We start from the raw sequence: 26,006 nt of genomic DNA on the forward strand, positions 1-26,006 counted from the left end.
GAGTCATATCGCAGTTTGTTACTTTTAAGTATTAAATGTTAGGATTTAAGTATAGTCAAGGGTTAGTAATAAATTATTCCTTATTGACATTATACTCGGACCAATGATCGAATTATAGCCGCCAAACAATCGCTTCAAGATCGAGGGGCCCTTAATGAGTAAAGTAAATCATTTGTTTTGGGAACTAATATAAATGAATAAGTGAAAGGATTTACTATTAAAATATTTATTTACCTAAAATAGTGAGTAAAATAACTCTATAATCAATAAATAAACTAAATAGATATTGTGTTTCACGGTAAGTAGCTAACAAGCAGTTTGAAGGCCAGTAGAGTCTCAAGACAGTAGTAGCTTTCTGTGATCGCTCGGTAAATAGTTCATTCTACTATAGGCAGTCGTCGAGTTCACAGCTCAGTTGTTACGTTACTGCATTGTCTTCACTTCACCAAGGAACACTTCTTGAGAAAGTTCCCGCAATAAATAAGTATGCTTTTCATATCCGATGTGTGGTTTAGGCTAGACCGGTTTTTACCAATGATATCTCGCATTGTTTGTGAAACATACAACCAGAAGAGCTTTGAATTAAACGGAAAATACAGCAAGTGTTTCGCTCTTAAAGAAGTGTGAGAGGTTAATTTTGTATCTGAGCGATATACATTAGTTTTCTTGCGTTTTGATTTTGTAAAGATTAAATTGTAATTTTTTTCAATTAGAGTATACTGTAACTAATACCATTAGTAATTGTAATAGTTAATTGTTAGTTATATTCAATATTACGAAATTCTCTCGTCACCACCGAATTATTGTTGATGAAGATGTGTTGTTGTCTTAGCCAACTCTGGCTAGTTGGTCTTTTTTTTTTTTTCAATATACCTCTGTTATTTACAAAGTCGGAGTAGGTGATATGAGATGGTGGTGTTTAGCCAGTGAAATTTAATAGCATTTGAATTATTTGATTTAAGTTGATTCTTGTCGCGATATTCTAACCAGAAGAAGCAATAATTTTGGAGTCCTAGAAAACCATGAAAGGAAAACAGCCAATTGCATAAAGAAGTTATAAGTATTTGACAGTTAAACATTCGCCCCATCGCTGGTTGAAAATTATTAAATAGTATGAAAGTTTAACTCGCGTAGGCAAGACTTTTGACAATCAAATGAACCACCTTAGGAAAAAATAGACGCGGAAAACGTCAAAAGCCTATAAGCAAATGAATTAGAAGAGCAAAGTATTTGTTTTAAGATAAGGTAGAACTAGATTCCTTTGTAAAGGTTTATTAAAGATAGAGGGTCAAATAAATATTAGTTAAACCACCTACAGTAATGTGGCACATTTACCTGAAAGGAAAAGACAAGGTTGCCTGTAATTTTTATGAATTCAACAATGCCGTAAGTTGCAAGAAAAAAATGAGTGATGCTAGTAAGTTAGCTTATGTAATTGGGTCACAGTTAAGCATGTCCTCAATGATGCTAATTATAAGGTAGCTAAGCAAATGTTGGAGGAGGAATTTTTAGCTGATGAGACCTTTTAGAACAATTTAAGGCCAGCCCAAGTTCAGTTTTCGGCCGGGTGTGTTCCTATGAAAAGGTTTATCTAATTAAAGTACGTTATATTTATATGAACTGAGCGCATGGTATAGATTTATTGAAAGTCATAGCTGCCGGATACACTGTATTAAGGCTAAGATTTGTAAAAAATTGCCGATATCCGTCAAAAGGGAATTCATTCATTCATTAAAAAAAAAATCCCTCCATGTAGCATTCGACCATCGCCACAGTTTTAACAACCCTTGGTAGAACTAACTCCGTCAAATCTAGGACCTTGGTAAACCAGCTGGTTTTGTAAAGCCCTTCACTCAAACTTTAAGTCTCGCTAGAGTTCTCTTGCTTGAGGGTACACTCAGGCGCGCACTTTTTTTTATCTCCCTCTTGTTTTGCTAAAGTTTTTATAGTTTATTTCAAAAATATTTATTTTAAATGTTACTGTTCTTAAGGTATTTTTTCCTTGCTTCCTTTCCTCATGGGGCTATTTTCCCTATTGGAGCCCCTTGGCTTACAGCATCCCGCTTTTTCAACTAGGGTTGTAGCGTAGCAAGTAATAATTATAATGTTGAAAGTAAAACTGATGAAAGTAAGAGTACTGGACAAAATTATAAAGGTATCTATGATAGATTGAAATGCAACCTGTGTGGGGCTTCCAGCCATTCCTTAGGACAAAGGGATATTTTCACTAATTGTTAGTAAAAGTAGACTAAAATCATTCTCTTTGCATCAGTTGTGCTGAATCTGGCTATGAAGTTGTTTATGGGAAGCAAGGTTAACTTAAGTATCCATGTAGAGTATGTCATAAGAAGGAGCACAGGTAAAATTACAGAACTATTTGCCAAGAGAAATAAGATTTCCTACAGTGAATAATGTGTTTTCAGCGATAAGCCATTTTCCTGTTATTCCCCATCCTTGTATCGAAAAACAAACGTGGTAACCTGGGACTTCGGGTGGACGAAAACGGGAAAAAAGGTGATTTAACACTTGTTATTTGTAAAAGGCCACAGAAACTAACAAACCCACCCAAACAAACCTAGTAGTTCCCAGGTCACAGACCTGTGGGGGGGAAGGCAAGCCACCCAGATCCCCCTCCCAGGGCACAGATCTAGCCGGGAGCAAGCCCCCTGAACCCCCCTTCCCCAGGTGATAAAGCCATCCCATATCAGAGACCTAGGTCACAGATCAAGTAGGGGAACAAGCCCCCCCCCCTCCCCAGATCTCCCTACCTAGGTCTCAAACTCTGACAAAAATCTCAAATAATTCCTTATCTTATTGGTTGACGCCTACGTTTTTTTTTTTCCCGAGTAACAATGTGCTGGTCTTCCCGAAAAGCTAAGTCAGAATTGTACTTGGAACACTTTAAACTATGAGGGTAACACAATGATCTTTAAAGCTATACCGATGTACCATAATACTCACTGTTAAGCTTGGCTGTAGAATCCACATAGCCGTAATGGCACCAATTACATTGTTACATTGGGCTCCCTAATACACAACCAACACACAACACTACTACAACAGTGTCATTGTCCTAAGAAAACGTGGCAGTGTCGCAAAACTGCTTAAGTCACAATCTAGCATATAAACATGCCCAAATAAGGTAAGGTAAGGTAAGGTGAAGGAAGGAGCAGCAGCTACGTCCAAACAAACGAACGGGAGTAATTCCATTGGTTAAAGAAGGTGGAAGGAGGGCTAGTGCGCAGAAGTATAATGTAATTATTGTGGAACAAGCTATGCAAAAATGTACATACAAGAGCACATACATGTGGATTGTAAAATGTAAACAAAAGGGAATTATGTATTTCAGGAAAGAGGATGTCCATATTTTTTCATTTTTCGTGGATTTATTATATGCCTAGAGAATAATTTTACTATTATCTATAGAATCCCCAGTAAATTTTTGTCCCCAAAAATTCCCGGTTCCTTCTGGGTGGCCCCCTTTACCATAGGATATATTAGAGTATATCTTATACTTATTTGCGATGGAAGTAAAGGTCATTTTGGAAGAAAATGAGGTTTTCTATACAAATGCAGTACGCATCCCTTTATTAGTAGAGCCTTTTCAGTGTTTTACTCTAATAATACCGGAACATGTATATCTCCCTTTTGTCCTGTAGTCGGTAAAGAAAATATTTCTCTATCCTCTAAAACTGATGTCAACTTCAGTCCAACCCAGAGAACTTGTGATTTTTGGTACATTCTTCCTACCGTGTCTACAACTAAGAATGGAAAGTTGAGGAGGAAGGTAAGGTGTTTAATAGATACTGTACTGGGAGTCAAAGGTTGTACGAGTACAGTAGTCAAAGTTTGTACATCTCTGAAAAAAAGGCCCGCCGAGTACTTTGTCCAGACGTTCTACGACTATATACTCTTGATTGTGATGTCTTAACATACATGGGGAAGAATCCAAGGACTTCAAACAGATGTCTGCAAGCATTAAAGAAGACAGGCTTGTTGATTTCTTTATTAGTTGATAAGACTTTTAAGTCCTTCAATTTGAGGTACTGTACAGTGAATGAACACAATACTATCAGAATTCAAATCAAATGAGATTCGGCTTCTTGATAAAGCCTTCAATGAAAGCAGAAACCATGGGCCAGTGAAAATCTGTTTTTAGGCATTGATGTACGTTAATCAAGGTCTGCCATAAGCTGGAAAAGAAAGTTAGGCCGGGCTTACCTTGTAATTGATGACAAAAAAGGCTCCCTTAGGCAATATATTTGACTTTTAGATAAAGAATGGTGTTTATTTGCCTCTTGGCCAATGACCAAGAAAGGCAGTTTGGGGAAAAAAACGAGAACTGTAGGTAATGCCGTTATGAATCCCGTCAAGTCATATTTTAACCCATGGGAACATGTACTATAAGATACAAAAGTAGCTAATGGAATTTAAAATTTTTTTAATTTTGAGTCCAATCGGGGATCAAGGCAGGTGATCAGGAACTAGTATCTTATGACAGTCGCCTAATAAAGAGTTTGAGAACGTCTAGTCGCCTAATAAAAAAAAGTTTGAAAAACTTTTTTTTACGGACAGCCATTATAATGTATAATTGCCATGGTTTTCAGAGAAAATTAAATCTGTTCTCATTTATCATAAAGTTGCTCGAAAGGTCTTGGACAGAACAGTAAACCCTTTGAAACAGAAAGGTTTAACTGACAAATATAAGGCAGTCGACATTATAGAAGAAATCACAGACCAATGAATACCAAGACAAAATCTGGATTCCTCATAGACCAGTCTTAGAGGAAAAAGTCACCACCAACATAAAGGTCAGTTTTTAACTGCTCTCTGAAAACTGATTAAGAACTTAATCTCTCAGTGAAGCTGCATAGCTCAGAGTGGATTAAAACGTTTTTTTACGGACAGCCATTATAATGTAGAATTGCCATGGTTTTCAGAGAAAATCAAATCTGTTCTCATTTATCATAAAGTTGCTCGTAAGGTCTTGGACAGAACAGTAAACCCTTTGAAAAAGAAAGGTTTAACTGACAAATATAAGGCAGTCGACATTATAGAAGAAATAACAGACCAATGAATACCAAGACAAAATCTGGATTCCTCATAGACCAGTCTTAGAGGGAAAAGTCACCACCAACATAAAGGTCAGTTTTTAACTGCTGTCTGAAAACTGATTAAGAACTTCATCTCTCAGTGAAGCTGAATAGCCCAGAGTGGATCTGATGAACAATATACTGTACTGAAGTTAATATTTTATTTCCGCACCAAGTAAGTACTGTAATGATTAGTGAATATAGCAAGCCTTTATAATGATTAATTTTTGTTTCTTTTGGAAGAGAAGCAATGAAATACTTAGATTCAAGACTATTGTTTTTGGGTTCACCTCTTCCCCTATCATATTGCATTTTATCTTGAAAAAATCATTTTAGTACCTTTTCTGAAAAGTTAAGTGAATTACTATAAAACTACTTTTACGTTGACGTTGATATGCTTGTTACATGAAATGAAAAAAATTAAATGCACTAGATGTACAAGTCTTGCTTATCAAAGGTCCAAAACCGGAGGATTTACTCATCCTGGAACTCCTATTCGGCTTAATTGAGAGAATAAATGAATGAAGATGTTAAGGTGTAGAAGAGAAAGTACTTGGCTACTACCTATTATAACATATTCCATTTGCATAACACTTGCAAAATAGAAGCCGAGACAAACTCTAGGAGAAAAATACTCTCAAACATAAAAATTATTTGATCCCTTAAATTTTGTGCCTCCACTTGCAGTAAGGTGCAACTTGCTGATGTGTAAAATATGGAAGTTTAAAGTCAATTGGGAGGAACCTCTCCCAGAAGACCTATTTTATTTTTTATTATTATTACTAGCAAGGCTACAACCCTAGTTGGAAAAGCAGGATACTATAAACCCAAAAGTGTCCTTCTCCTAGACGAGCTGCATACCGTAGCTGAAGAGTCCCTTCTACCCTTACCAAGAGCAAAGTAGCCACTTGTCAATTACATTGGAGTGGTTAACCCCTTGAGCTAAGAAGAATTTTTTGGTAATCAAGTGTTGTTAGGTGTATGTGGACAGAGGTGAATGTGGAAGGCATAGGCCAAACTATTCGGTGTACTGTATATGTAAGCAAATGGAAAATGAGCCATAACCAGAGAGCTGGATCTAATGTAGTACTGTCTGGCCAGTCAAAGGACTAGATAACACAATAGCATTAGTATGCGACCTAGCTAACCTATTTAGAAATGTTGAGTAAGATATTCTTGAGACAAACCTTGAATGAACAAATGCTATACGGCCTTCATATTTTTTTTTTACTGTTCAACATTGGCATATGGTTTTGTAGCTTGTGCAGTAAATGAAGAAGGCAAGAGTATAGTACATACCTATTTTCTTAGTCTATTCCCCTCAGTAAGAATAAAGAACATAATCTACCTACTTAGAGATTTTGGGGGGTACAGTAATACTAGCCTTCAAATGACAACCCACAATATTAGAGGCTTATCAGAACAACCAGTTTCAATTTGTAAACATATGTGTGGATGTTCAGGTTGTGCTCAATTGGATTCTGATGAAGGAAACAAAGGTGGTCAAAATTCCTTCGTAATAGAGTTTTGGAAGCAGACACCATAAATACCAAACTAAAACCTCTAAATACAATTTTCCTGATGCATACAGTTACATCTGTACTGACGAAAATACTGCAGACCTAATTACCAAGGGATTATATTATCCTAAATATTTGGAGAAAAGGAAATTATGATTAGAAGGACCACATTGGATAACTATTGACTTCAAAAAGTGGCCCAAAAACCCTTGGTCGAGTTTGTCACCTGTCCTGAAAGGCAAAATATGCTTGGCTTACGTCTCCCAGTCCAAGATAGTCAACACTGGAAGTCTAAATATTAGTAAATATTCCAGTTTTGATGGACTGCTCAGAGTAAGATGCCGTATATTTAAATTTTTAAGCAAAGTACAGTACTGTATTGTTATTGCAAGAGAAAAGCCTTGGAATACAGAGTTCAAGTGGCTCAAAAGGAATGTTTCAGCAATGAATTAGAATTCTTAACAAATCCAAGAAAGATTTTATACTCTCCAGGTCTATTAAGATCCAAAGGTATAAGTAAACGTTCCTATTTCGAATTTGAAATTCACAATCCGGTGCTGCTTCGGAAGCAGCTCTTGCTAACCATTCTTGTAATTAAAGACTACCACCATAAAATGCAAAATCTTGGTATTGGAACTACCCTTAATAGAGAGAGCAAGGATTGTAGGTACCAAAGGGTAGGATTGTGTATCGAGTCAATGTTACATGTGTAAAATACTTGATACTTTAGCCTTCAAATATCCCAAATTCATAGATGTCCAAAACACCAAATAAAGTTTGCGAACTTCTAACATGTAGATTACATGGGCCACTTACAGGTTAAGGATGAGAGAAGTGATTAGTCGGTTAGAGCTGTTCATTTCAAATTATTACGTGATGTCCACCAAGAATTTTATACTAGCCTTTCACAGATTCTGTAATATGTACTGAATTTCTCATTACTTGGTGTTACCAAAACCTTCACAAAGGATGGAATTATATTGACACTGTAAGTCCAGTGAAGTATTAGAGGAATTGGAAAAGGTCTGTCAAACATATTAAAATCACATTGTATTCAGCTTGGGTAGGATCATCATGGGAAAGGCTGATTAGAGTCCTGGAGAATTCTCTCTACAAAGTAATTGGTAGGGGTAGGTTAATGTACTTTGAAATCTTCATGTCTCTTTATAGCGTGTAACTGTTTATGAATTGACGACCGTTAGCCTATTGATCAAGTTCAGACAATCTCTTATTCATAACACACAATTCCTTCCTTGAAATCCTCACATCTCTATTAAATTCAGCTGTTTGTAAATTCTCGACCATTAGCCTATCGATCAAGTTCAAACAATCTCACATTCATAACACCTTAATTCCTTCCTTAAGGAGCACGCTAATGATGCGTTGATATTGAGGGGGGATGAGGAAGTCTGGCTAGGTGACCAAAGTTAGCCTTTGTTGGGAAAACCCTTTAAATGCAAGAGGAAGTGTAAGCGAGTTAAGAAATTGTGGTGAGAACTATCTTCTTACTCTTTGAGAACACAGAAACCTATATCAATCAACCTTGGAAAATAAAATGATTAGGGGATATAGTACTAACAAAGGCCCCAAATAAACCTCGACCTCTCTGGTTGATGGCAAAAGTAACATTATTAATAACAGGCTATGATGGAAAAATAGTTAAAGTTAACGTAAAACGAAGTAATGGAGTGTAAGAAAATGCATTCAGTTTGTAATCTTTACCCACTAGAACTTGCCATAACTACTTGATCGGGTAAGGAAAGAGAATCTGATAAAAGGCCTCTTTGACAATATTCTAAATCAGAGCAGTAAGGCCAGGATAGTCAGACTCAAGAGAAACGCCACCAAGAGATTTTACAAGATGTTTAAGGACTAGATATTTTGTAGGATTGGAAAGCCTTAGGATTAAGTTAGATTTTGGGGTAAAAAAAAAAATGCTATACCTCCTTTGTTGAGCAAGGACCAATTAAAAAAAAATGCTATGCCTCTTTTTCGTGGGATAAGGTTTATTTTGAATTAAGGTATTTTGCCCATTAGTTTATTAAGTTTTAAGATAAAAAAAAAACACACCTGTGAGGGTTGAAGATTTAGACTTGGTCATAACATATAGTCCTTGCTGTAATATGCCTATCAAGTGGTTGGGGCTTTGTATGTTTGAATGAGATCTGAAACAATCTGAACCACTGCCCCGAGTTTCATTTCATTCTTTAGAGTAGATTATAATTGTAATTTGGGAATCTCTATCTTCTCTGGGGAGTATGTTAGGATTTAGGTAATTATAGCCAGGGGTTAGTAATGATTCACTTGACATGATAGACTGACCAATGAGAGAGTTTGTTCCAGCTAAAATGAGCCTTGAACAAACACCAAGATTTCAGAACCTATAATGAGACAAAGTAAATAATTTTAATAAGGATCCAACTTATAAATGAATAATTGAAATGATTTACTATTGAAGTATTTATTCACCTAATATCCATCCATATACCAAGGCACTTCCCCCAATTTTGGGGGGTAGCCGACACCAACAATGAAACAAAACAAAAAGGGGACCTCTACTCTCTATGTTCCTTCAGCCTAATCAGGGACTCAACCGAGTTCAGCTGGTACTGCTAGGGTGCCACAGCCCAACCTCCCACATTTCCACCACAGATGAAGCTTCATAATGCTGACTCCCCTACTGCTGCTACCTCCGCAGTCATCTAAGGCACCGGAGGAAGCAGCAGGGCCTACTGGAACTGCGTCACAATCGCTCGCCATTCATTCCTATTTCTAGCACGCTCTCTTGCCTCTCTCACATCTTCATCTAATATATTAAGTAAAATTTTATAAATGAATAAAATAAATTTAGTTTTACGGTAACAAAGAGTTTGGAGGCCAGTCGACTCTTCAGATAGAAGGTGGCTTTCAGCAATCACTCTGTAATCATTTCATTCTATAGGCAGTCGTTCAGTACACAACTCGGTTTCTACCTTACTACGTGTGTGCATGTTCTTTTTTATCCAAATGTATAGACGATTCACCTGCATTTCTGTTAAACACTTCTTCATTTCAAGGAACACTTCTTGAAAAAGCTCCAGCAGCAGATAAGTATGCTTTTCATTCCAGACATTTGGATTAGGGTAGATCGGTTTATACCCATGATATCTCTGTTTGCGAAGCATAAGAAAGGGGAAAAGCTTTGTATTAAATGGAGTATAGAGCGAGTGTTCCGCAGTTAAAAAGTACAGTAATGTGCGTTTGCAGGCAGACAAAGCAGTTAATTTTGTATCTGTGCAATATATAAATCACAGCAAATGCAAATATAAAGCCCATGTTAGGTTGTCTTGCCCCACCTTACATCGGGCTCTTTTGTACAATAATAAGGAAGTGCTGTACTGAACTATACATGTACATTTATTAATGTAGGTATGTGGTTTTTTTTTTAACTAGTACTTTTTAGTGTTGAATGTCTGTACAGTACAGGAACATACAAGTCACTTAATGGGGGTTGAAGTCCAGCCTAAGTCTGAAATACTCTAAGTCTGGTCTCTTGGAACCAATAAAGAAGTGGGGAAAGGTACTCTGGTCTCTTGGAACCAATAAAGAAGTGGGGAAAGGTACTTTATTATTTAGTGTATTTATCTGTTGCAAAGTGGGCATGATTACAATATGTTTAAGAACTTTGCAATGTTTTCAATTAAAGGCTTTAGGTAGTCTTAAGCATTGAATTGCTCTAAGATAATGATATTTCCTATTTTAATTGGACTTATCAAGTTTGTGTTTTCCTAAGTATTCCGAGGTTTTAGTAACCAACCTGCTTTTATCCACAGGTCTTTCATTCAACTTATTGGCGATCTTTCGGAGCTACGTGAAATAGACTATGGTGATGAGTCACGAGGTGTACCTAGACCGACATCTACACCTCATAATGTTGATGCAGTGGCTGGTAAGTAAAATATGAGATATGACATGAAACTTATCTTTACCATGTACGGTTACTTTGGTCTTTAATATTATTTTTATTTAATTTACTATTACATTATTTGATGTTTTTGTGTGAAGTTTCTTTGGAATTTTCTTTCAATTTAGGTTTACATTGAATGGTAGTTTTTCTCATTATCACTACAATTTATTTTTATCATAAGTAATATTATTAGTAATATTAAGTGCATATTTAATGGCATCTTTGCCCCCATCACTTAGTGAAATAATTTTATAATTCGTACTTCTTAAGATGGCAATACAGGATCTTCCCCCCCCCCCCACATTATAAGGAATATGTTTTTATGAACATTACTGATTGTACAGTAAAGATTATCTTTGTTGGGTTGCAAGGAAGTGGGGAAACTAAAAACATACCCTTACAGAAGTTATCTTCAATAGATACTGGGGGGATATGAAGTTAGCCTAAACATGCCAGATACCTTGTAATCAATGAGATGAGCATGTGTTAATATTTTATGGCCCCCATGTAGAATATATATGTCAGTGTCTCGAATTGAATTGGATTTAAACATATGGAATTTTGTTCTATATAGCCCAGTCACTGGGACTTTGGTGGCCCTTCAATGTCAAAGTGTGACTGGAGAGGAAAGTCTGTACTGTAGTTGCACTATTTAGTAAAAGTTAGAAGAGGTTAAACAGCAAATAGAAGAAATTAAGAGGGAATAGAGGTTGAGTAAAAGGCTTTCATTGTCGTGGAACTTTCAAAAAAAATTTCTAATCGTACAGTATGTGTTCGACTGTTCTATAATTATTAAAAGGAAGATTAATCACTGCAGTGAGTCGAGCACAAATCTAAGAGCTGACCCCCAAAAAATTGGAATCGATAAAATGTTTTAAAATAAAATCAGAGTGAAAAAAAATTTAACTATAAAACTGTAGATTAAAGTTTTTAATAGACCTGTACTCCTTGAAAACATTAAAATCCTATGAACAGAGAAACTCGGAATCCAATAAAATTTCATTCAGCGTTTTGAGATCAAAAGTTTAAAAACTCGGCACTCCATAAAAATATCCTTAACTGTTAGAATTGTATCGCAAACATTTCACGTAGGAACTACAGTACTCCATGTGGTACACGAAAAATGGATGGTTTAATCTTGTATGTCTTGAACAGAATCATGTTAAAATGACTTCAGCTCCTTTGTCTTTGCATTGATGAATTTTGAGGAAACCATTGGTTAGATTTGTTTCTGCATATTGTCTTTTTCATTATTATTATTACCCCATATTATTATTATTGTGAACAAGCAAAACCTGATGAATGGGAGCTAGGAGTGTTGGTTGAAATTGGAGAAAAAATCGTGCTAACTGATTGCGTCAGTTGACATAAAAATATATACCGGTAGTTTTCTCATTCTAAAGAGACTAGAGAGAAAGATCGATAAAATGTTGAGAGATTAACAAGCATGATTTAGAAAACGTAGAAGTTGCACTGACCAAATTTTCATTTTAAGACATGTGGTACAGCAATATGTAGAATATAGAAATCCACCTTTGATGGCATTTGTGGACTACAGAGAAGCCATTAATAGTGTGCACCAGCCAATTTTGTGGAGAGTCTTGCATGATTGAGTCCCTCTTAAATATGTAAATTTGATGTCTCTTCATTAGGACAGCATAGCAAGTGCAAAGTTAATGTTATTGGAGTCCTATCAAATTAATTTCCAGTGAACAGTGGAGGACTCCATGGGATTGTGTTGTCACCTATGTTGTTTATCCTCCTCATGGATTTTGTGATGCATAGAACAGTTGGGGATGGTGGAGAAGGATTGCACTGGATTGGTAATAGGAAATTAGCAGACCTAGATTATGCTGACGATGCTGTCCTTATTTCAGAACACCCCAGGACTTGCAAAGCTTGCATACCAGAATGCATGAAATCTCATGATGTTAGGCAAGATAAATGGAATACAGATGATAATGGAATGTGCAATGGAAGAAGAAATATCTACGAACTATGAACTCTATTACTAGATTTTTAAAATTTTAGTTTTCAATATTAATCTTACCCGATAATCATGTAGCTGTCAACTCCGTTGCCCGACAGAATTCTACGGACGGGATACGCCAGCGATCGCTATACAAGAGGGGGGTGTACTCACCAGCGCCATCTGTGGCCAGGTACTGCAGTACTTCTTGTCAACACCACCTCAATTTTTCCTCTGTCGTGCTTCCGGCAAGACCTACATGGATACGCTTATGATTTTGGAGTCTTTGTTCACGGTTTTGGTGAAGTATTGCTCTGAGATTTCAGCTTTCGCTATACAGGAAGCTTTTCCCTTAGCTTAGATAGCTTTTGGATTGATTTTGATTAATGGTATAACAATCTTTGCTTTAATTTGGAAACCCCCCTTGACTGTTCTCTGATTCAAGATGTCCGACCATTCTCAAGCTCCTAGACAAAGACGATGTAGTGTTAGGACTTGTAATAGGCGTCTTCCGAAGGCCGCGGTTGATCCTCACACCGTTTGTTCCGACTGTAGGGGAAAATCCTGTCAGTTGGAAGATCGATGTGAGGAATGTGCCGGGCTTTCGGAATTCGATTTTATCGAATTCCTCAAGTATACGACTAAGTTAGAGAGTTAGGAGGAGTTCTTCTCGCTCTTTGGTTTATTCCTCCCCCCATGATCCTCAACCTTTTCCTTCCCCTGTAGTGGCTACCCCCGAACCTATTATTAGTGCTCAGCCTGATATGTCAGATGTTTTACGTGCTATTCAGGCTTTAGGTGATAAGGTGGAGTCGGTAGTGAGTGACCACAAGTTTCTTTTGGCAGATGTCAAGGAACTTAAAGTGAAAAGTGCAGTGGGAAGTGGTAGTGCCAGTGCTGTGCCTAGTGTCAGTGTCAGTGTTGCGCATGAGGATACTTCTGTGCGTGCCAGTCGTCCTCCCAGTCCGGGACCTCTTGCAAGCTCCCAAGCCCAGGGGAGAAGCAATGTCGAAGGGCAAAAGGGTTCGGCAGGCCTTGATCGGCGCACAGTAGTATCCTCAGTGGTTGCGGGCGTATCTTATAGAGATCGTCACTTCCACTCTCAGACGATTGAGCCCTTAATTTCCTCGTCTGCAGAAGAAGTTTCCGGGAGGAAACGCTGGACCCAGGTCTCAAGGCCTCTTAAGCGTAAGGTCCAGACCGCACGAGTCCAACAGCCCAGGTGTAGCCACTGGGCTAGTTCGGACTCGCCGCAGTCATCTGATGGCTGCACGCCTCCTAAGAGAGGTAAAGCGATGCCTCAACAGACCTCAACTTCTGTTAAAGCCATGCCTCAACAGACCTCAACTTCTGTTGATCCTAAGTTGGCTATGCTGCAGACTATGCAGTCGCAGCTTGCGGTGTTGATGCAGGAGTTTCAGGTAGAGAAGGTTATCACACCTCCTCCTGCGAGCGCTCCTCCACCTCTGCGCAGTCCAGCCTGCCAGACGTATGATGTTGAGGTTCCTCAAGCTACCTCCATGCGTGAGCTGCCAGATACCAGCGCTGTGCAGCAACCTCCACTTTCCTTGAGGCAGGAGCCTCTTACCACGCGGCAACCTCCTCAACACTTGAGGCAGGAGCCTTATGCTTTGCAGCAACCTCCTCTACCCTTGAGGCAGGAGCCTCATGCGTTGCAACCATCCTCGAGGCAGCAACCTCTTGCGGTGCGACAACCTCCACCATCCTTGAGGCAGCAACCTCAACTCTTGCGGCAGCCACCTCCACTTTCCTCGAGGCGAGAACCTCAACTCTCGAGGCAAGCACCTCAACTCTTGAGGCAAGAACCTCAACTCGTGAGACAAGAGCCTCTCTCTGCGCAGCCACCTCAACCCTTGAGGCAAGCTCAACTCTTGAGGCAGGAACCTCATGCTATGAGGCAGCCACCTCAACGCATGCAGCAACCACATTCTTCACAGCTTGAGCCGCTTCCCATTCAACTTGAACCGCAGACTATGCAGCATGAGCCTCATGCTTTACAGCATTCGCTTATCACCACGCTTGCTCCTCAGACCCCCGCAGAACCTCCTTCATCCCAGCCTCAGGACTTTGTCATTACCAGCCCTCATCCTCTTCAGCAGAGTCTTGAGGATGAATCTGCTAGTGCGCATGCACCCGTTCTTCAGGATTCAGCCATTCAGCATACTGCTTTATCGTTACCTCTCGCTTCTCAACACTCAGGTGATGAGGTTTCTGAGGATGAAGCTGCTCACCTGGATGATCCTTCATCTGATGTGGAGGAACCCAAGTCATTGCCACCCTCCATTGACTTTCGCAAGGTCCTTACTCTGTTCAGAGAGTTATACCCTGAACACTTTGTTTCTGCTACCCCTCGTTCTCCTCCATCCGAGTTCTCTCTAGGCATGCAACCTATTAAGTCTGCCTACACTAAGCTTGTCTTCGCTAGATCTTCAAAGAGAGCTTTGAGAATGTTAGGGGATTGGTTGCAGTCCAAGCAGCAACTGGGAAGGACGTCTTTTATGTTTCCGCCTCCTAAGCTGACTTCTAAGGCGGGCGTCTGGTATGCCACGGGAGAGGAACCAGGCTTGGGGGTCCCTGCCTCTGCCCAGGCTGACTTCTCAAGTTTGGTTGACTCTCCACGAAGGTCGGCTATGAGACGCTCTAAGGTCTGCTGGACCTTTTCTGACCTGGACCACTTCTTAAAGGGAGTCTTTCGCGCCTTTGAAATTTTTAATTTCCTCGACTGGTGCCTGGGGGCCTTGAGCAAGAAGACTGCCCCTTCTGACAAAGACTCGGCCATGCTGATCATGTCCTGTATGGACAAAGCAATTTGCGATGGTTCCGGCGAACTTGCCTCTATGTTTGTATCGGGAGTCCTCAAGAAAAGGGAACAACTTTGCTCCTTCCTTTCCACTGGTATCACCTCTTGCCAAAGGTCACAGTTACTTTTTGCTCCTCTTTCTAAGTTCCTGTTTCCTGAGGATCTTATCAAGGAAATGTCTGCGGCTCTTATACAGAAGGATACGCATGACCTCGTGGCCTCTTCAGCACGGAAGGCTAAGGTTGCACCTTCAGTACCAAGAACTTACCGCACCCCAGTGGCTGATACTCCTGCTACCAGATTTATTCCGCCCTTTCGTGGCAGAGCCCCCAGCCGAGGAAGTACCCGCCCAGACGGTCACAGGGGCAGGTCCAAGAAAGGTACCAAGTCTTCGAAAAGCAAACATTGACTCTCCTCCTCTCCAGACAGCTGTAGGAGCCAGACTCAAGACCTTCTGGCAAGCTTGGGAAAGAAGAGGTGCAGACGCCCAGTCTGTCAAGTGGCTAAGTGAGGGTTACAGGATCCCATTCTGCCGCAATCCCCCTCTGACCACTTCTCCCATCAACCTCTCTCCCAACTACAAGGAAAAGGACAAGAGGCTAGCGTTACATCAAGAGGTGTCGCTCCTGTTACAGAAGGAGGCAGTGGTGATAGTCCGGGATCATCAATCCCCGGGCTTTTACAACCGTCTCTTCCTGGTGGCCAAGAAGACAGGAGGTTGGAGACCGGTGCTGGACGTCAGTGCGCTCAATGCTTATGTCACCAAGCAGACGTTCACTATGGAGACGACGAAGTCGGTCCTAGCAGCGGTCAGGCAGGAGGACTGGATGGTCTCGTTGGATCTGAAAGACGCCTACTTTCACGTCCCCATTCATCCAGACTCCCAACCTTTTCTGAGATTCGTTTTTGGAAAGGTTGTGTACCAATTCCAAGCCCTGTGTTTTGGCCTAAGCACGGCACCTCTGGTGTTTACGCGACTGATGAGGAATATTGCGAAATTCCTCCACTTGGCGGACATCAGAGCCTCCCTTTATTTAGACGACTGGCTTTTAAGAGCCCCCACAAGTCGTCGCTGTCTGGAGAGTCTCAGATGGACTTTGGACTTGACCAAGGAACTGGGTCTTTTGGTCAACTTAGAGAAGTCCCAGCTTATTCCTTCCCAAACCATCGTTTACCTGGGAATGGAGATTCGGAGTCAAGCTTTTCGGGCTTTTCCGTCGGCCCCAAGAATCAACCAAGCCCTAGAGTGCATCCTGAGCATGCTGAAGAGGAACAGATGCTCGGTGAGACAGTGGATGAGTCTAACAGGGACCCTGTCATCGTTAGCCCTGTTCACCGAGTTAGGGAGACTCCACCTCCGCCCCCTTCAATACCATCTAGCAGCTCACTGGGACAAGAATATGACGCTCGAAGCGGTCTCTATTCCTGTTACCAAAGAGATGAAGACTACTCTCATGTGGTGGAAGAGCAACATCCTTCTCAAGGAGGGTCTCTCGTTAGCTGTTCAGACCCCCGATCTTCATCTCTATTCGGACACATCAGACTCGGGCTGGGGCGCGACCTTGGACGGACAGGAATGCTCGGGAACATGGAACAAGGAACAGGAAACGCTTCACATCAATTGCAAGGAGTTGTTGGCAGTACATCTGGCCTTAATGAACTTCAAGTCCCTCCTGCTAAACAAGGTGGTGGAGGTGAACTCCGACAACACCACAGCCTTGGCGTACATCTCCAAGCAGGGAGGGACTCATTCGAGGAAGCTGTACGAGATAGCAAGGGACCTCCTCATTTGGTCAAGAAGTCGAGACCTCACGCTGGTAACGAGATTCATTCAAGGCAATATGAATGTCTCGGCAGATCGCCTCAGCAGGAAGGGTCAAGTCATCCCCACAGAATGGACCCTTCACAAGAACGTGTGCAACAGGCTTTGGGCCTTGTGGGGTCAGCCAACGATAGGTCTGTTCGCTACCTCGATGACCAAGAGGCTCCCATTGTACTGTTCCCCAATCCCAGACCCGGCAGCAGTTCACGTGGATGCTTTTCTGCTGGATTGGTCCCACCTCGATCTATATGCATTCCCGCCGTTCAAGATCATCAACAGAGTTATTCAGAAGTTCGTCTCTCACGAAGGGACACGGCTGACGTTGGTTGCTCCCCTTTGGCCTGCAAGAGAATGGTTCACAGAGGTACTGCAATGGCTGGTCGACGTTCCCAGGACTCTCCCTCTAAGAGTGGACCTTCTACGTCAACCTCACGTAAAGAAGGTACACCCAAGCCTCCACGCTCTTCGTCTGACTGCCTTCAGACTATCGAAAGACTCTCTAGAGCTAGAGGCGTGAAGGAGGCAGCCAGAGCGATTGCCAGAGCAAGGAGGATATCCACTCGCAGAGTCTATCAATCCCAGTGGGAAGTCTTCCGAAGCTGGTGCAGAGCCAATGCAGTTTCCTCTACCAGTACCTCTGTAACCCAAGTTGCTGACTTCCTGTTGCATCTTAGGAATGTTAGATCTCTTTCGGCTCCTACGATCAAAGGGTACAGAAGTATGTTGGCAACAGTTTTCCGCCACAGAGGCTTGGATCTTTCCTCCAACAAAGATCTACAGGACATCCTTAAGTCTTTCGAGACCTCTAAAGAACGTCGCTTGTCCACTCCAGGCTGGAATCTAGACGTAGTCTTAAGGTTCCTTATGTCTCCTAGATTTGAACCTCTCCAGTCAGCCTCTTTCAAAGACCTTACTCTCAAAACTCTTTTCCTCGTCTGCCTTGCAACAGCCAAAAGAGTTAGTGAGGTTCACGCCTTCAGCAGGAACATAGGATTCACATCCGAAACAGCTACATGTTCCTTACAGCTCGGGTTTTTGGCAAAAAATGAACTTCCTTCACGTCCTTGGCCTAGATCGTTCGAAATTCCTAGCCTTTCCAACATGGTGGGTAACGAGCTAGAGAGAGTTCTTTGCCCTGTCAGAGCTCTAAAGTACTATCTTAAAAGGTCAAAACCTATACGAGGACAATCAGAGGCCTTATGGTGTGCCATTAAGAAACCTTCGATGCCTATGTCCAAGAACGCAGTTTCGTATTACATAAGGCTTCTGATTAGAGAAGCTCATTCTCACATGAAGGATGAAGACCTTGCTTTGCTGAAGGTAAGGACACACGAAGTGAGAGCTGTGGCTACTTCGATGGCCTTCAAACAGAACCGTTCTCTGCAGAGTATTATGGATGCAACCTATTGGAGGAGCAAGTCAGTGTTTGCATCATTCTATCTCAAAGATGTCCAGTCTCTTTACGAGAACTGCTACACCCTGGGACCATTCGTAGCAGCGAGTGCAGTAGTAGGTGAGGGCTCAGCCACTACATTCCCTTAATCCCATAACCTTTTTTAACCTTTCTCTTGAATGCTTTTATTGTTGTTTTTGGGTTGTTACGGTAGGCTAAGAAGCCTTCCGCATCCTAGTTGATTTGGCGGGTGGTCAATTCTTTCTTGAGAAGCGCCTAGGTTAGAGGTTGTGTAGAGGTCCTTTAGTATGGGTTGCAGCCCTTTATACTTCAGCACCTTAGAGTTGTTCAGCCTCCTAAGAGGAACGCTGCGCTCAGTAAGGAAGACGAACTTATTAAAGGCAGAGTAATGGTTCAAGTCGACTTCCTTACCAGGTACTTATAATTTCATTGTTATTTTGAATAACTGATAATATGAAATACGGGATACTTAGCTTCTTGATTAACATGTACACTGGTTTTCACCCACCCCCCTGGGTGTGAATCAGCTACATGATTATCGGGTAAGATTAATATTGAAAAATGTTATTTTCATTAGTAAAATAAATTTTTGAATATACTTACCCGATAATCATGATTTAATTGACCCACCCTTCCTCCCCATAGAGAACCAGTGGACCGAGGAAAAATTGAGGTGGTGTTGACAAGAAGTACTGCAGTACCTGGCCACAGATGGCGCTGGTGAGTACACCCCCCTCTTGTATAGCGATCGCTGGCGTATCCCGTCCGTAGAATTCTGTCGGGCAACGGAGTTGACAGCTACATGATTATCGGGTAAGTATATTCAAAAATTTATTTTACTAATGAAAATAACATTTTAATGAAATGTTGAAAATAGCAAATCAGACAATGGCTAGGTTGAGTAAAATTTTTGAAATTGAAATTGCCTGAAATTACATATAAAAATCAGGCTATATACCAGTTTAATAAGATCAGTGTTACTGTATGGACGCGAGTCATGGTATGACAATGAAACAATATCCAACAGGTTCTGTATATTTGAGAACAAAGCCCTCGGAAGAATATTGGGAATTGAATGGCTGGACAGGAATAGAAACTTAACTATAAGAGAGATTACTAGAGTGCTATACTGTATGTGGATGAGATCATGGTGAGGGGTAGATGGAGATGGTCTGGGCATGTTCTTTGCATTCCCAGGGAGAGATTAGTTCACCAAACTTTCAATTGGGCTCCACAAGGCACTAGAAGTCAGAAGACCCATACCTACATGGCTGAGGACTATGAAGCCTGAAGTCGATGCGAGTGGAGAAGTATTGATTTAAAAGCTCATGATAGACGACTGGCGAAATCTAACCGAGGTTCTTTGCATCAATAGGTATAGAAGATGATGATGATTATTACAAGCTAAGCTATAAGCCCAGGGCTCCAACATGGAAAAATAGCCCAGTGAGGAAAGGAAATAAGTAAATAAACTACAAAAGAGGATTAAACAATCAAAATGAAATATTTCAAGACTAAGAACATTAAATCCTTTATGTATAAACTATTAAAACTCCAAAAAAACAAGCAGAGAAATAGGATAGAACAGCATGCCCGAATGTACCCCCAAAGCAAGAGAACTCTAATCCAAGACAGTCCAAGGATATGGCACTACCCAAGACCAGAGAGCATTAGTTTGATTTTGGAGTGGCCTTCTCTTAGAAGAGCTGCTTGCCAAAGCTAAAATCTCTCTTCTACCCTTACCAAAAAGAAAGTAGCCACTGAATAATACGTTACAATAGTTAACCCCTTGAGTGAAGAGAGTTGTATGGTAATCCAGAGTTTGCTGTTTGGTATTTTAAAGTACTTACTTTGTTGTTTTATATTCCTTAATAGGGCAGTTATTATTATTTTATGGTCAATTTATTACTAATTTAGCAGCTCTATCTGCTTTTCCAGTACCAATAACTGTAACATGGACAGGAATGCAACATATTTCAATGTTTACCCCTTTAGGCTATAATATCAGCTGTAAACCAGTATGAAAACAAACTCATAACATTTTGATTGTTAGTTCTTTTACTGAAAAAGTAATGAGCTGAAAGCAATTCAGCTTAGGGCCAAAGGATTTATTGGATTTGATTTTTTAATTTGGGATATATAGCCAGCACTAAGGCTTGAAAGTCCATTTGGCACCCAAGTGGAGCTGGGGAGAAACCCTGCATTTACACTATGTAGTAAAAATTTTAATGATGGGACTGCAAGATGGAAGAAAGCAGGAATGGGCTAAAGCAAAAGGATATAAAGAAACTTCTGCTTGGAGCCAAAGGAACATTGCAAAAACTCCAGTAATGCCTAAAGAGCTCTGTATGAAGTGCACTTATGGCACTAAACTTACATATGATCAAGCGATGTTGCAAATAGCATTTGCATCGTCTACTATGTAGGCAGGCCTAAGCAGTATGCATGCCCAATGGGATTTAACATAAAAAACAAAAATATTGTATGATAATTCAAGGTTTAATTCTATAAGTGAAATCAGCAGGTCTAGAATAATTAGTGCATTTTATCCTCTTATCCTTCCCCCTTTAAAAAATGCTCTTGGTTCAGTAAGGGTTTTCATCCTGACCAGTTTGAACAGTAATTAACTTAATTGGTTATACCACTTCTGTAAATATTTTGTTCGATATCTTGAAACTATATTTGGAGAGGGTTTGTCGCTTAAATTGCAAAATACAGTAGATATTTACTTTAAATCCCCTTTTTCTTTTTTATTTTAATTACAGATTTGATTAAATGTCTGAATTCTTTTCTGTGCTTTACTCCTATTAGGCCTGTCTTTATTTAGCCAATTTTGCCATGATTTCTTGGGGTTTCTTGCTAGGTTTTCCATGCTGCTTCCACTTTTACTGGTATGTTGCCATCTTTTTTCTCATGTCCATCACATGTCCAAACCATCTCATTCCTTTAATTTTTTTTTTCCTACCCTCAGGATAACACTTCTTTGCCAATTCCACATTCTAGGGTCACCCTTGTTCAGATCTTCATTTTCCTTTTCTGGGCTAATTTTTCTCTCGCATATTGATTCTGATATTGCAATGACCTATGAGAACGATAGTTTTCATTAGTACCCACAACATGATCAACTTGTCAGCATGATCTAGGGATGATACTTTTATTGGGAGGAACAAAGGTCTACCTGCTGAGCCTTCAGCAGTCATTCTATGGTCCTGGCTTGGGTGGAGAGGGTGTATGGGTACTGATTGCATGTGTATATGTTAAGTCATTAGAATATTGTGTGGCAATGTAACGAACTGTCCCATAGATTTGCTACTTATGAAAATTTTGTTCTACAAAGTCAATTCCTGATCTTTCTCATTGTTTCACACAAGTGAATGGTGGGCAAATTTTCCATAACATCTGGTTGAAGGGGAAGCATTACAAATTTTTTTTTTTTCATTTTCAGAATATGCATACATTCGACTCGATGATCTGGACGTTATAGCAACACTAGGAGTAGGAGGCTTTGGCAGGGTAGAGTTGGTGCAGTATGCCCATGATAAGACAATGACATTTGCCTTGAAGTGCCTTAAAAAACAGCACATTGTTGAAACGCAGCAACAGGAACATATTTATTCTGAAAAGCGAATTATGATGTCTGTTCGCAACCCATTTGTTGCTAGGTAAGATAGTTATTTATAACTTGTAATTGTCCCTAATTTGACAAAGTATCTTAAATTTAAAATTACAGTACTGTAGTTGGAAGTGTTCTTTCTCATTATGGGTGTTCATAATTAATATTTTATTAAAGATTGCCCATTACCTACAATTACTGTAAACATAAAAAGTACTGTAAGTAGTTATGGGTTATTACACTACTTTTACATTGTATGGAGATTTTTGTCTTGTATCTTTAGGTACCTTCTCTCTATTTTTACAGGTTGTATAAAACTTTTAGAGATAACAAATATGTATATATGATGATGGAAGCATGTCTAGGAGGAGAGGTCTGGACTATTCTCAGGGATAGAGGTTGGTTTGATGACCACACAGCCAGATTTTACACAGCCTGTGTTGTTGAGGCACTAGAGTACCTTCATAACAAGAATATCATCTATAGGGATCTCAAACCTGAAAATCTTCTGTTGGATTCCACAGGTTATGCAAAACTGGTAAGTTCTCAAGGTTCATATTTTGAAAGATCAATGTTGATAATAGATCGTTACTTGTTCCTTAGAAAAGGATATTTTGCGATACAGTAAAGCTAAATGGAGTTGACTTTAAAGGTCTAAGCCACTTGGGTAGCTTCTGTTTGTGGCAAACCCAACTCCATCATACTAATGCTCCCTGTTTGCTTCACAAAATAATTTTTGTAGCATAAGCATTAGGATACACACTGCTTTACCTGTTACCCATTTAGTGCAGTGTAAACCACATTAAAATGTTATCCTATTAATGATTTGCAGTGGAGTTTCTTTCAGTCCTCGTCTAACATAACTCTCAATAACCTTGAAGAGAGCTTTTAATTATTTGTGGTATTTTTTCCCTCTTAATAATGATCTTAACAATATTTTGTCATGTTTTCTGCCATGTTGGAATACATGGCTGCTGGGTCGATAACTTCAATGATAGGGTAAAGAAGTTATTTTAAAAAGATCTCTCATTGTATAGCTCCAATAAGTTTCTACCATGTCTCTTGGCCCCGTTACCTTCTTTGCATAAGTTATAGGAATAAGTTAGCAAGTGAAAGATTTCTAGATTTGCTTAAAACATCACAGAATTATTACCAGGGAAGATTGAACATTTTTATTTTGCACAAATACCAGCAGCAGCAGTAGGGGATTCGGCGTTATGAAGCTTCATCTGTTGTGGATAATGGGGGAGGGTGGGCTGTGGCACCCTAGCAGTACCAGCCGAACTCGGTTGAGTCCCTCGTCAGGCTGGGGAGGAATGTAGAGAGGAAATGTCCCCTTGTTTTTCATTTGTTTGATTTCGGCTACCCCCCAAAGTTGGGGAAAGTGCCTTGTTATATGTATGTACAAATACCACAGAACCAGCTCTCTTGGTGAATCACAGAGTGGTGATTTGATAGTATCTTAAAGTATCATACAGTATGATACATTTATCAAAATTGAATTTTCTATCCAGAATATTTGGAAGTCATACTGGAGCTTTGATATAAGTTTTCTTTTGCATTCAATTATGTACCATCAGCCATGCAGGATAATACCTGTACTTTGAATGTGTGTTGTACAGTATTGTTTTTACTCCTTTCAAATTTTAGTGCTTTTATTTACCCAACATGTCAGTTTAATGGAGTTTTATCCTTAATTTCAATGTGACAGTGGAACTGATGCCTTTTCCTCAGCTGATTAACTAGCTGGTGAGAGCTTGTGATTGAGATTTTTAGTGAGTTTTGGGTAATTTTTTTCTCTTGTGACTAGATTTTACCTGTTCATAAGAATTATTACATCCTACTGTTGCTTCCAAATCTGTACTTCATTTTTTATTTCATTTGACCCATTTTAGGGCACCTGATCATGTTTTGTTTCTGATTAAATTACAATGTAGCTTTTCAGTGCATCTCTAGTGACCCTGTCTTCCCTTGCCAAACTTAACCTGTGCTTCACCCTGACCCTTGTGCCTGGGTGGAGTCTGGGGTTTCCGTTCTCCTGTAAGTATTGCTACCCCTCCTCATGACAGTGTTCCCTAGTGTTCTGGTTCCTGTTGGAGCAGCCCCTGTGGTTTCTACCCTATTTGGGAGAGTCTTTACTCTGCTTGCAGCGTCTGAATGGGAGGTTGGAAAGAGGAAGTAGCGTGTGCATTCTTCCTCCTTTGACTCCTCTTCCTTGTCATCCTCTTCAACTTACGACTCTGTTCACACTTCTAGGGAGTCCAGTCCAATGTAGTCATAGAAAGGACTCCTTTCAACATCACCTCGCTTAGGGGAGGTGGACAGCACCTAGTGGCTCCCACCCCCCTGGGGAGAGAACCACAACCCTGTGTTTTTTGTTCCCCTGGGGCTAGGGCCATGACACCATCTCACAGTTCTGCACCTTGCCCTCCCAGGGCCATAATCCTGCTATGATCAGCTGCCATGGCCCACCAGGATTGTGGCTCTGGTCCGGCTATCCCAGTAACTAGGGTACGGGTCAATATTTCGACCCCTGCAGTCAATGCATGGGGCTAGGCCTGTGATCCTGAGTCACATCCTTCTGTACTATGCACTTTGATAGACTGACCTTAGTGCAGGGAAAACATTTTTTTTGTATTCTCGTTTTATTTGATTAACTATTCTAATCTTCCACTGTTCTGGGAGACCGTATAGCATAATTAAAACTAAAATATGAATAGGAAGTAATAAACAATTAGTGTAATAAGAGTACAGCATGTAATACCCTTCTGTTATCAAAGTTTTTGCTGGACCATGTACAGTATTTTCATTATTCTTACACCTGTGGAACTTTGTTGGCTAGTGTTTTGGTCACATGCCATGGTATTCCTTGATGAGTAGCTGGTTTAGACAGAAATAATCCTCATGAAATTTAAGCCTAGTTTCATAAATTAATGAGTTGCTGTGGGTAGTTAAAGGTTATTATCACCAGATTGCTTTTAATGTCAAAACTATTTTAATATCTAGACATTTTGAGTAAGTAAAATTAGGAGTAATTTTGGCGAGGGGAAAAAAAATTAAGCCACTTTAACTCGTAAAATCAGTTATAGAATATACTGTTTAAACAGTTTCTACTTATGTTTAGGTTGACTTTGGATTCAGCAAAAAACTTGGCGTCAGCAGCAAAACCTGGACATTCTGTGGTACTCCAGAGTATGTAGCACCAGAAATCATCCTCAACAAAGGTCATGATAAGGCAGTCGACTACTGGTCCATAGGTATTCTTATGTATGAACTTCTAACAGGAACGTAAGTTGTCGGTGATTTTAAAACTAGTTAATGCCATTATAATTGGACTTTTCCCTGTAATAAGTAGAACATAAAGTAGATTTGACGTGGAAATTAACAAAATCCTTAAGAGGACATTACAGATCTGCTCATTTCAATACCATACATGTTAAAAAAACAGAAATTCTTGGTAAAATATATGCTAAAAAAATTCATTTAAAATTTCTATTTTTCAGACCACCATTCACTGCTTCAGATCCAATGAAGACATACAATATTATATTGAAAGGTATTGACATGGTTGATTTTCCTCAACATGTAACAAGAAATGCCATATCATTAATCAAGAGACTTTGTAGAGAAGCACCTGCAGAAAGACTTGGATATCAAAGAAATGGTATCCTAGATATCAAGAAACACAAGTAAGCACTCAATAATTTCATTCTTGTTTGGGTTGTATTAGAATATTTACATATTGTCACCACCAGTGATATTTCAATTAAGAATGAGTTTACCTTGGATTGGCTTCATGGGGATAAAT

The 26,006-nt window shown here is 39.9% G+C and overlaps 1 protein-coding gene across 1 annotated transcript in view; it reads left to right on the plus strand.

The window, feature by feature from the left end:
* Positions 1 to 26,006, plus strand: part of Pkg21D (Protein kinase, cGMP-dependent at 21D) — a 148,036-nt gene that overhangs the window by 102,716 nt on the left and 19,314 nt on the right. The window contains exons 7-11 of the mRNA XM_068372593.1: positions 10,426 to 10,541; positions 22,031 to 22,247; positions 22,505 to 22,736; positions 25,323 to 25,486; positions 25,702 to 25,887. Of these exons, the coding sequence (XP_068228694.1) occupies positions 10,426 to 10,541; positions 22,031 to 22,247; positions 22,505 to 22,736; positions 25,323 to 25,486; positions 25,702 to 25,887 (915 nt within the window). The remainder of the gene's footprint in view (positions 1 to 10,425; positions 10,542 to 22,030; positions 22,248 to 22,504; positions 22,737 to 25,322; positions 25,487 to 25,701; positions 25,888 to 26,006) is intronic.

This window comes from Palaemon carinicauda, chromosome 4 (genome assembly GCF_036898095.1).
Source record: "Palaemon carinicauda isolate YSFRI2023 chromosome 4, ASM3689809v2, whole genome shotgun sequence".
Classification (NCBI taxonomy): Eukaryota; Metazoa; Arthropoda; class Malacostraca; order Decapoda; family Palaemonidae; genus Palaemon; species Palaemon carinicauda.